This window comes from Gekko japonicus, unplaced genomic scaffold, assembly GCF_001447785.1.
Source record: "Gekko japonicus isolate JY-2015 unplaced genomic scaffold, Gekko_japonicus_V1.1 scaffold298, whole genome shotgun sequence".
NCBI classification, from domain to species: domain Eukaryota; kingdom Metazoa; phylum Chordata; class Lepidosauria; order Squamata; family Gekkonidae; genus Gekko; species Gekko japonicus.
Genome location: NW_015163615.1, coordinates 960,930 through 972,728, shown reverse-complemented (window position 1 = coordinate 972,728; position 11,799 = coordinate 960,930). Strand labels below are relative to the sequence as shown.

The 11,799-nt window shown below is 41.9% G+C and overlaps 1 protein-coding gene across 1 annotated transcript in view; it reads left to right on the top strand.

Moving 5' to 3' along the window:
* The window catches only part of FANCD2 (Fanconi anemia complementation group D2), a 66,468-nt gene that overhangs the window by 48,337 nt on the left and 6,332 nt on the right, over nt 1-11,799 (top strand). Inside the window, exons 34-41 of the mRNA XM_015407387.1 lie at nt 1,713-1,812; nt 2,754-2,867; nt 3,957-4,050; nt 4,560-4,631; nt 5,908-5,946; nt 6,725-6,799; nt 7,307-7,381; nt 10,771-10,917. Of these exons, the coding sequence (XP_015262873.1) occupies nt 1,713-1,812; nt 2,754-2,867; nt 3,957-4,050; nt 4,560-4,631; nt 5,908-5,946; nt 6,725-6,799; nt 7,307-7,381; nt 10,771-10,917 (716 nt within the window). The remainder of the gene's footprint in view (nt 1-1,712; nt 1,813-2,753; nt 2,868-3,956; nt 4,051-4,559; nt 4,632-5,907; nt 5,947-6,724; nt 6,800-7,306; nt 7,382-10,770; nt 10,918-11,799) is intronic.

Genomic DNA, 11,799 nt, shown 5'->3' with positions numbered 1-11,799 from the left:
CCGCCCCCTTTTCCCCCCCCCCCCCCGGCTTGGGAATGGATTTAAAAAGTCATTTAAAAGGAGCATTCCCTTTAAATGGCTTTTGCATTTATCTCTCCCCCCCCCCCCGGTTCTGCTGGCCTCAGGGAGCCGCCACCAGCAGAAAGGAAGGGGGGATCTATGAACTGAACTAGTTCGTGAAGAGGGGGAGGTTCATTCTGACTCGTGATGCCTCATGAACCAGGAGGAACCTCCCTTTTCCTGGTTTGTGCCCGTCCCTAGACTTAACCCCTCAGTGCAAATGTATTGGAAGCTTCCTTGCCTCTGCTCTGATGCATCTTAATCATTCTTCAGCAAAAAGAAACAGTAGGAGAGTACCTTGGCTTTGAGATGATAAATTAGTGACATTGGTACTTTTCAGACTTTAAGACTGGGGATTTCGGAGAGTTCCCACAGTCTTTTATGCCTTAGTGCAAGATTCAAGTTTTATCAAACTGGGAGGTATAATCCCACTGGAATTAGTAAAACGTGGTTATGGGATTGAGCCTTTGACTGCTGTGCACCCAATATGACAAACTGCAGTTTAGGTGATACAGGTAGGGGATGTTGTGTAGCTTTTCTAAGAGAGTTGTTTCACGCAACCAAGCTGTGATCATATGAAAATCAAGACGTGTACCAACTTGACACTGTCTTCTCTGTAAGTTTGAGTTGGTCTTACTGTTATTGAATGCTGTTACTTTGGTACATCTTATTGCCACATTTGGCCCTTAAGTCATTGGGTTTTTTTCCTTGTTATTATGCCTAAGTAACCTAGTCTTAAGAAGGAGAAAAATTTCACACTTACAGGTGCAGAGTATAGACAATTATGGATTACCTTCTCCATTTTAACTTGAATAATGAAAGCAGCAGCAGATGCTGGTGACAGAAGTATGACCTTAATATATTTGCTATTCTGCATTTTATTTTCTTCTGTCCAGGTGTTAATGTATTTCAGGTCAAGAAGCAGATTTCTAAGAAGTGGTATTTAATACCCTTAGCAAGAAAACTTTTAATGTTTGTTTCCATAAAACACTGAGAGAAAAGGAATTTTGGGGAGATAGCCATCAGTCATTTTAGGAATAGTGCAGGGATAACATTGTCTCTTACTTAACCATAGTTAAGCAATCCTGAGAGCCAGGCTAAAGGACTGTGAAGTTCCTCCGCTTACCCCACTTATTTTAGTGCAACCCCCCCCCCCCCCCCCCCCGGTTAAATCTAACTGCAGTTAACTTTATATTGGCAGTGACATTAATGACAGTTAAAAGTAACCCAGGATCTGAAACCAGCTTCAGACTGTGGTCTCAGTTCCTGGGATAAACAGGAACTCCGGTTAGCTCTTATTGTGGTTAACGTCACTGCCCATGTGTGATTAAGTTCAGTGGTGGAAATTCGTGCTCCATTAGGGCCAGGACAGAGACGAGTGCAGTCTCAGGGCCTACTCCTAATCAAATGTGGTGGGCATTCCGTTGGAATCTTAACATTTACCCTGAACTATAGTGTGATAAAGAGTCATTCTATTGCTTATGCTGCCTAATAGCCTAAGGAACATGCAAGAAACATAAAGATGATATTAAACCAAGGTTGCATTGCATTTGGCCCATGTACTCTGGATGCTGAATGCAAATCAAACTAGACAGTTGTGTGCCCTATGGGATTAATCTGTCTTATTTTCTTTCCTGCTTGTTCTTTGACAGCTTCCATCACTAAACAGTTTCTCTGCCAGTCTTGGGTAGAGCCCACTGGAGTTCGTCAGAAGGGCAGGCAGTTTAATGATGCTCTCCACACTTTGTTCTGGTAAGGCTGGCACCGTGCACTGTTTTTGTCTTTGCTTCCACAAAATGGCTGTTACGCATCCACTAACCCATGTCACTTGTAAGTATACTTATTGCAAACCCCCTTCATCCCAGCCCAACAGTATGGGAAATCTGAAAGGTGCCTTGTTATACACGTGGTGTAGTCAGTTAATTGATCATCCGGTGTGTTTTGGATAGTCTTGCCCTTCTCCTGAAGGAGCAGGTTTATAGCTTGGGGGTGTTAATGAATTCAGTGTCTAGAGACAGAAGTCCAGGTCTTGTGATGCCTTTTAACCAGCTTTGATGGCTACACCAGCTACAGCTTTAAGAGTGAGAATTTGGCAAGTATTGTGATCTGGTCACATCCATGTTAGATTTCTGCAGTGCACTATACATGGGGTTGCCCTTGAAATCTGATTGGAAGTTTCAGCTAGTACAAAATGAAGCAGTAAAATTGTTGACCAGCGGATGTTGTAGGGAACACATCTTACAGGTTTTGAAACACTGCCCTGGCTACATATTTGCTTCTGGACAGAAATCAAAGCAATGGTTATTCCCTTAGCTGAGCTTCTACAATTATGTATGCTGTATGCTACAATAGTTCAAAATCAAATTATTGCAGTCTGTGTATAATTCTGTTAGCCTCTTTTCTCACCCTTCATCGTCAGCCGTATGGGAAATGTGAGAGGGCAACAATGTATTTATTCATGTACTGCCAGGGAGGGAGAGGTTTTTAATAGAGTAATGCCTTCTGAGGAAACTGTAATTGTAACACAGCTACATGCTGCAGAATTAATGATGCTGCTGAAATGAGTAGGATAGCTTCTCTTTTCTGTTCTTATTCCAGTGTATTAAGACGAGTGTAGTGCAGATTGAAACCTTAAAAAGGACTAATACCATACAGAACACTGTGTAATTTTCATAAACAACTGTTCCTCACAGTATCTATTTGGAGCACACAGACAACATATTGAAAGCTATAGAAAATATTTCCAGCATTGGGGTTCCGGAGCTGATTGATGATGGCAACTCTTCTACTTACCCTACTTTGACCAGGTAAAGACATCAGTGCAGCTTATTTAGACTACATTTGGATTTTGCATTCCCCTTCCCCCAAATTAAAATATATGCAGAAAAAAATTGTATGCCAGTATTTGTAAATAACTTACATATAAATGAAGGACACATTGATTGCCTCTTCAGAATACTTTGTGGGGATAGAGGAAAGCCCATGGAGTTGGAAAATTAGATGAATTGGAAGAGAAGCAGAGAGCTCTTCAGAGGACTGAAAATATGACTACAGGATATCCTGACAAGGCTCTTTATTGATTTCTGTTTACATTACCTTCTTATATTCAATACCTTCTCTGCATTCATGAGGACTGCGGGCTTGGCTCCTTTCAGCTTTCATTTGCCAAAAAATAATAATGTTTTAGGAAGCCCTTTTATTTTTTTTGCTCTCAGATGTAGTGTGGAATGTGTACAGTATGGAATACACACCGCCTTGCATCCCTTTACCCAGTAATCATGTTTGAGAATCTGTCCAAAACTGTTTTCCTGATGAATAACTATGGCTCAAAGACTTTAAGCCAGGGGTGTCAAACGTAAGGCCCAGGAGCCAGAACCAGCCCGTCTAGGGCTTTTATGCAGCCTGCGAGCAACTAGTGCAAGGGAGGGAACAGGAAACTGCTTGGAGAGAGTGGGCAGAGCCACTCTGGTTGTGGCTTCAGCATGGCGGAACAATCTCACCTGCAAAGGTCAAGCAGCGTGGGAGCATCTGCCCAGTGCTGCACCATGGGTCTCCAGTCCGCCCATATGGGCACCCCCCTCCCAGCCCATGGGGACTTGCAGTGAGAATACAACAACTCAGAGCTTACCAGCTGCTGTCCTTTATACAGTTTCTCTTTCCAGTACCTGGCATTACGTTTATGGCACACACGTCCCAGCCCAACAAAGTGACATTTATGTCAGATCCGGCCCTCGTAACAAATTAGTTCGACACCTCTGCTTTAAGTAATTCTTAAGGGGAAAATGGTCTTGGAGGCAGATATGAATGCAGATAGTATATAAATGTTCCAGAAATAAGTTATTAGTCCATGATGAAGTGAGTTCTAGCTTCTCCTCTCCCCACCCCCTTTTCATCAGGCAAACATTTCCAGTTTTCTTCCGAGTGATGATGGCTCAGCTAGAAGGCTCAGTGAGGTGCACTCCTGCTGGAAGACCATCAGAGTCTAGTGAGGTAAGCTGACAAACAGTGATCCTATCCAAAGTTACCCCAGTCAGAGTAACTCTTTATAGGATTGCATTGAAACTGTATCCATATAGAAGATTCAAACTGAATAAACTGACATAGACTATTTACTGGCGCAAGTTTAACTTTTCTTACAGAATCTGCATTTTCTTAGTATAGCATTTTGCTTCCTTCTAAAAGAAAATTGGAATGGGGCTGGGCTTGTGGTGAAGAGACAGTATAGAAAACCAGTTTGGAATATGAAATGCAGCCCCGCAACATCCAAACAAGTAGAATTGTCAGATTCAAATGGAAAAATAGTCTTGGGAAAAATAATTCTGTTAATATGGCTGATATGAAAATGTTTAAGCTCAGCATTACAGGTGCATTACCCAACAAAGTCTGTACTGTTTTACTATTTCTTCTGCTTCTGAATACATGGAGACATTCACTTTCTTTGTGGCAACACTAAAACGATGCTTGGAAAGGGGTTATTCTAATGTATTGCCACTGCCCAGGTACAGCTAGAGAAGCTGCTACGTTGGAACATGGCTGTGAGGGATTTCCACATCCTTGTTAATTTAGTTAAGGTAAGTAGCCATTTTAATATATTTTTCCTTGTTCATGGAATCAAAATAAGCAATTACCTGCAGTGTTTCCTCTACAGTGGATTCCACAGTGATATTGGCTGGTAATTTTTGTAAGCTGCTTTGGGAGCCGAGTTTTGGTTGAAAGGTCACACTTTCTCATGGTCAATGAAAACTTTCTATACACCTTTCATGCCTACTATGCTAATGGCCCATGGTGACATAACCTTCTCTGTGACCCTCATTAGGAGAGATATTCTGCATTAGGCAAAATTGCACTTTGCAAAGCGAGGGAAAGATGCAAGGAAAACAACAGATACAGCTGTGGAAAGTTGGCTGAAGGAGCAATATTTAGAAAGTACAGTTGAGATATGTAAATTCTTTATAGTTAATGCTGACTTCAGGTGATTAATGCATCCTCAAACTTCATCCAGCGGAACATATCCAGCTTTGAAGCCACTTTATACCAATGACCCATCTATTCCAGTGGTCAGCTAAGAAAGATAGCGGCACTTCAAGCAGTGGTCTTGCCAGTGGTTGAGCCTGGGACTGTGAGCATGCAAAGCATGTGTTCACTACCACTGAGTTATAGCCCCTCTTCCTATGAATTGTTCTTGAGCCAACAAGAGAAATTTATTTGGGCCTTCCACATAATTTGCAAGTCAGTGTCTTAGATAACAGCATGGAGTTTTGTTCCAGTGTGTGTGTGTTTGTGTGTGTACACATACAAAGGCAACAAAGAGGCAAAAATACTTCATGCTAAGTCCCTTGGACTGCAAGAAGATCAAATCAGTCAATCCTAAAAGAAATCAACCCTGACTATTCCCTGGAAGGTCAGATAATGAAACTGAAGCTCAAATACTTTGGCCACCAAATGAGATGGGAGCACTCACTGGAGAAGACCCTGATGCTGGGAAAGATTGAAGGTCAAAGAAGACGGGGACGGCAAAGGATGAGATGGTTAGACAGTGTCATCTATGCAACGAACATGAAATTGAGCAAACTTCAGAGGATGGCAGAAGACAGGAAGGCCTGGCGTGATCTGGTCCATGGGGTCGCGAAGAGTCGGACTCAACTGTGTGACTGAACATCGACAACAAAATCAGGAACACATCTTTTAACTTCAGCTGCAGATGTTCATTACTACCAATATAATGTATATGGGGGAGAGGTGCAAAGAACTTATCATTTTATAGTAGCAAGGTTCTCAATTAGGAGGATGATTAACATCCTAGTTTTTCACTGTTTTACTATCTGACTTTTTGCTCTTTCCAAACAGATATTTGACAGTAGGCCTGTGCTCAATGTTTGTCTGAAGGTGAGTTAAAATCAGATACTTACAAGCCCAGGAATTAAGACTCTTCTCAGAGCAGTGATGATTTACAACCATTAGCCTAATCTATTCTCAACAGCCAGCAGCTTTGTTTGCCTTAAAAGTACAGCTCTTCACAGCCTTCTGGGTCTCTCTGTGACAGAAGTAAAGGGGAAAGGTGCCTTTCATTGCTGGGAAGCCACCAGCACTCAGGTACCTTCTAAGAACATCTAGACTGACCTGCTGCTTGTGCGATGGTCATGGGTCTTTGCTTAGCCACTTCTTCATACAGATCCTGAGGGAACAAATAAAGGAAGTGCTCTATTCCTATCAGTTCAAACAGTTCTGGCCTTAATCATTGGTGGAGTTAATTCCCTCTCCTTCCTTTCAAGCACCCTGAAAGGCACCTTTTCCTCCTTCCTTCCATCATACTCCCTGATGCTGTGTTGCTTCTGAAGCATTAGTTTACCAAAATATATTTTCCTAGTTCAGCGTTGGAGTACACAGTCTCCCGAGGATGGTTGTCATGCTATGTTGTAAGCAGTTGTTTCATTCATATTTAATTCCAGGATAAACAGCTAGTGTTCAAACTAGGAGGAGATTCAAACCTTTGACATCCCCCAAAATGGCCTTTTCCAGTGCCTAACACCCCAGCCAGCCTAGGACTTCCATGAGGCTCCCATTATATGGTTCTACGCTTCAGTTTGACTTTTGTACAAAATAGCCACACAAAGTAAGAAAAAGGTATATGATGCATTTTCTGCCTTTCTGTATTCTCACCCAGTATGGTCGACTGTTCATGGAAACATTCTTGAAACTTGGTATGCCCCTCTTGGACTGCAGCTTCAAAAAGCATAGGGTAAGAATCGTAGAGATATTGATTTGTGTGGTTATAGATTGATCAACTCACGATGGCTGTAATATAACCCAGAACATGGATCATGGTTATTGGATATGCATAAAATTACAGAAGTGTGGGAGAGAACCTAATGGCTGCTTGAGAGAAGCTGGGTGATCTGTGAGTAGTGTGATCGCCACACAAAATATGAGGTTCTACACAAATATTTGGTATAATTTTGCTTGGTGCCAGCAGTGATACAAATAAGTACATTTCCTTTTATGGCAAATCTTTCACAAGTTAGACGGTATCTCATTTAAGAATTGCATCACATGTTCCATTTTTAGGTGTTTGTCTTAAGTGTACACTTAAAAGTGGAACATGTGAATGCTGTAGACATACAGTTCTACTTCTCAGGGAGTCAAGACTGGCTGGGACTCTCTGTTGAGTGTACTAGCTTATGCTGTCATGTAAATATACTCTATTGAGCCATAATTTTAGTTATAACTAACTCCGTTGGGTTTGCAGGAAGATGTGCAGAGTTTGCTGAAAACTTTACAGCTGAGCACCAGGCAACTCCACCACATGTGTGGTCATTCCAAGGTAAGGGGCGGGGCTACAAACAGTGTGCTGACTTTTAAATTACTGAAATCTGGTTAATTTTATTGATTTCTGTCTCTCCCAAGCTATGTCCCCTCTTCCTATTTCAGAAACTATTTGTCAAGAGATAAAATAGTAAGTTAATGGCTGAATTGCCCTTGAGTCATTCTTGGTGCATAAATCCTGCCCATGCATAGAGTGAGGGTCAGAGTAACAGCTCTATAGACCTTATACAAAAGGGGGCCCTAAAGGACTCCCTGAAGAGAAGTAATCCCATTTCCTCCTTCACTGACTCCCCTTCCTTCCCCCAGTTTGGCAACCCCAGATGCCAACCCAGTACCATTTGGGGGGGGGGGGGGTGTTACAACATCAGTGCATGCATAGAGGTCACTAGGGGGGGTTAGCCCAAAATAAGTTGTTTTTTTAAAGACTTTTCTGAAGCCCTGTTTTTGCAGAACCCTAAATAATAGCTATAGCTGACCCTCCTGGGCAGATTACCCTATCTGCATGGAGTCTAGCCTTGGCTAATAGATCTAGGGATACTGTGTGGTACAGCTGATATGTCATCTGCTGTTTTATACCAACATATGCATTCATTGTTGTTAATGGTATACAACTCTAATCATCAAGTAGGTTTGCTAGAAAGCTACTTCCAGAAAAAGGAAGATATAATGGCAGGGAAGATTCCAACCCAACACAAGTATACACATACCACTGTCAAGTCCAGTTGTCACAGAGGTTGGGTAGTGATATTCCGCATTTGCCTCTGTAATTGACAGCTAGGGAGCATGCAGCAGCCTTCAGGATAATGAATTTGTCCTAAAGGCTACTGTGACAGAAACCCTAAAACCTTACTAGGGCAAGAGTGCTACCTACAAAGTCTGGGGTCCTGGAGCCATGGGGGTTTACATTAAATGACCCATTCATTTCCATTCCACATTGGACCATCCTGGCAGAGTTAATCCCTTTTGGACAAAGGACAACACGGTTGGGGCCAGACCACCTATTTGTCATGGAAGTTCAGACCATTACCAGATGCTTAATAGAGCATCTGCTCATCAGTCTTAAAAAGGATGATTTTATTTATTTATTTATAATTTTAGTTTATATACCACTCTTCTCTGAGTTCACAGAGATCAGGGCGGTTAACAAGATAATATTGTACAATATAAAATCCAAAGAATTAAAATAGCTAAAAACAACATGGCTTAGGTCTAGTTCCATTGACCATAAATATGTGGAGATATTGAGATAAGAACATAAGAGAAGCCAATGTTGAATCAGGCCAATGGCCCATCCACTCCAACACTCTGTCACATAGCCAAAAATACTAGGTGCCCTCAGGAGGGCCAGCAGTGGGGCCAGAACTCCAGAAGCCCTCCCACTGTTGCCCCCCCCAAGCACCATGAATAAAGAGCATCACTTGCCCCAGACTGAGAGTTCCTATCTATACCTTGCCCCAGACTGAGAGTTCCTATCTATACCTTGTGGCTAATAGCCACTGACAGATCTCTGCTCCATATGTTTATCCAATTCCCTCTTGAAGTCGTGCATGCTTGTAGCTGCCACCACCTCTTGTAGCATGAATTCCATGTGTTAATCACTCAATCCTAAAAGAAATCAACCCGGATTGTTCCCTGGAAGGCCAGATGCTGAAGCTCAAATACTTTGGCCACCAAATGAGAAGGGAGCACTTACTGGAGAAGACCCTGATGCTGGGAAAGACTGAAGGTAAAAGAAGAAAGGGACGGCAAATGATGAGATGGTTAGACGGTGTTATCGATCCAATGAACATGAAATTAAGCAAAGTCCGGAGCATGAAGGAAGACAGGGGGGCCTGGCGTGATGTGGTCCATGGGGTCGTGAAGAGTCAGACTCAGCTGTGCGACTGAACAACAACATTATGATACCGGCTGATTTGTTTTCAATTCACTTCCTAATAATCCCCAGCATAGCGTTGCCCTTTTTTATTGCAGTTGCACACTGTCTCAACATTTTCAGTGACTTATCGACTATGACTCCAAGATCTCTCTCTTGGTCAGCCTCCGCCAGTTCGGATCCCATCAACGTGTATTTATAGTTAGGATTTTTGGCCCCAATATGCATCACTTGAACCCCATTTGTCACGTTGACGCCCACTTGCCCATCCTCGACAGATCCCTTTGGAGTGCCTCACAATCCTCCCTGGTTTCACCACCCTGAACAATTTAGTGTGATCTGCAAGTTAAAAAGCATTGGACCCAGTACTGAGCCCTGCAGTACCCCACTGCTTACCACCCTCCACTGAAAATTGCCCATTTATACTCACTCTCTGTTTCCTATTAATTAGATAGTTTTTGATCCAAAAGGAGTTGTCCTTTTATCCCATGACTATTGAGCTTACTTAGGAGCCTTTGATGAGGAACTTCATCAAAAGCTTTCTGGAAGTCAAGATCTATTGGGTCCCCCTTGTCCACATGTTTGTTCACTCCCTCAAAGAATACTAACAGGTTAGTGAGACAAGATCTTCCCTTACAGAACCCATTCTGAGTCTTCCTCAATAGTTTTTGTTCATCAATGTGCCTACTAATTCTCTCCTTAATAATGATTTTCCCTTGTTTTCGGATTTCCATCTTCAGAAGAAATTGGGTTCATGGGAGGTTGGGCAGGGGTTAATTCTGCACATGATCTGAGGAACCTGCTACAGCCTGGGTTACATGTGTTTAGCTTAGTTCAACTGTATTGCTTTTTATTTGAACATCTCTGTGCTTTGTTGCTTGGATGACTTTTCCCTGAATTTTGTTTTTGCCCCTTTCCCACCATTTTTTGGCCTCTAACCACCCTTTTCCGTTTCTCTCCCTCTTTTATAATAAACCTTTGTATAAAGGTATTTTTGGCTTCCCTTAGTACAGTGTATTTTTCTGACTCTCTCCTGCATGCTAGACTGTATGGGTGCTACATGGTTGGTTATAAAGTATTTTCTAGGAGGTTGTACCCTGTCACTTTGTTATTGCTCTAGTACCGTGCTAGAAGGATATCTTCTCAGGAAGTCTTGAATGGTGGTGACTGGTTACCAGGTTGTTTTCCAGGGACCCCTTGCTATAAGGGAGTTTTCCAGCAAGGAAAAACATGATTCTCCCCGTTTTCCTACTGTAAGAGCTACCATCTGCTAATCTTCTAAACTGCAATTCCAGTAATACTTGGTACATTTCTGTACTTTTCTTGCAAAAGCCATATTGAAGCATGCCATTATAATTTTGATCTTTATGGTCCAAGGAACAGAGATTTCCTGAAGGTCACTCAGTGCATTTATTTATATGTGCATGTGTTTGAACCTGAATGTCCACCAGCCTTCCACTGAACAATGGTGATTATGTACACTAAAAGACTGTATGCTTTTCTTCCACACTTAGATTCACCAAGACACAGGACTCACTAGCCATGTTCCTCTATTGAAGAAGACTCTTGAGCAGTTTGTATACCGAGTGAAAGCAATGCTGGCTCTGAATCACTGTCAGGAAGCTTTTTGGGTGGGCGTCCTCAAAAACAGAGACCTGCAGGTGAGCATAGGCATATGGAAGGTAATATTTCATGTCTGACAACAGCCATTTTTTTAAACGGACACTGTTTGAGTCAGACTTGAAAATGGACAGCCTGATCCTGTGCATGTCGGCTCAGTGCTTATTCCTAAGTAAGGATGCATTAAGTCACATCCTAATCAGATGCCATTGTTTAAAAGCTGAACAAGTATCAGGAATACTAAGCACAGCATGAGCAAGCCGTCTGCCGGTCAAAGGTAAACATATTCACGTAAGATGTGCCCAAGCTGTGTTAATGTATAAATGTTAATCTGGGCTGTCTGCCAGTCAGATATTCTTCAGATATTCACGTAAGATGTGCCCAAACTGTGTTAATGTATAAATGTTAATCTGGGCTGTATCTTCCTTATCCAGGGCAGAGGATGCCATAATAGCATTTATCTTTTTTTCTCCTCTGACTTGATAGAATATAAAAAATAAAAACAAAAGAACCATCAATACTTCTGGATGACCAGTGGTCCATTTTACCAGCTACAGTTGAGATACCAACAGCACACTTTCCTAAGCATAAAAGATATAGCTGTGGTTAATCACACCTTAGTGACATCCAAGACTAACAGCTGGTTTTATGTGAGGCTGCCCAATCAGAATTTGTAACCTGGCAAATTGCCTAGAACTTCTCTCTTATTTTACATTATTTTTGCATTTTATTTTACATTATTTCCCAATCCCAAGTTCTGTTTTTTAAAAATAGCTTCGAAATTCAGCAAATGCTGAATGAGAACTCTGTTCTCACTGGAAATCGCCTATTGTTATAACTACCTGAATTTGCACTTGTTGAATAATTTTTGTGTGGACGTTAGAAAGCTAAATAAGCTGAATATTGTGGATCCATACCCCACT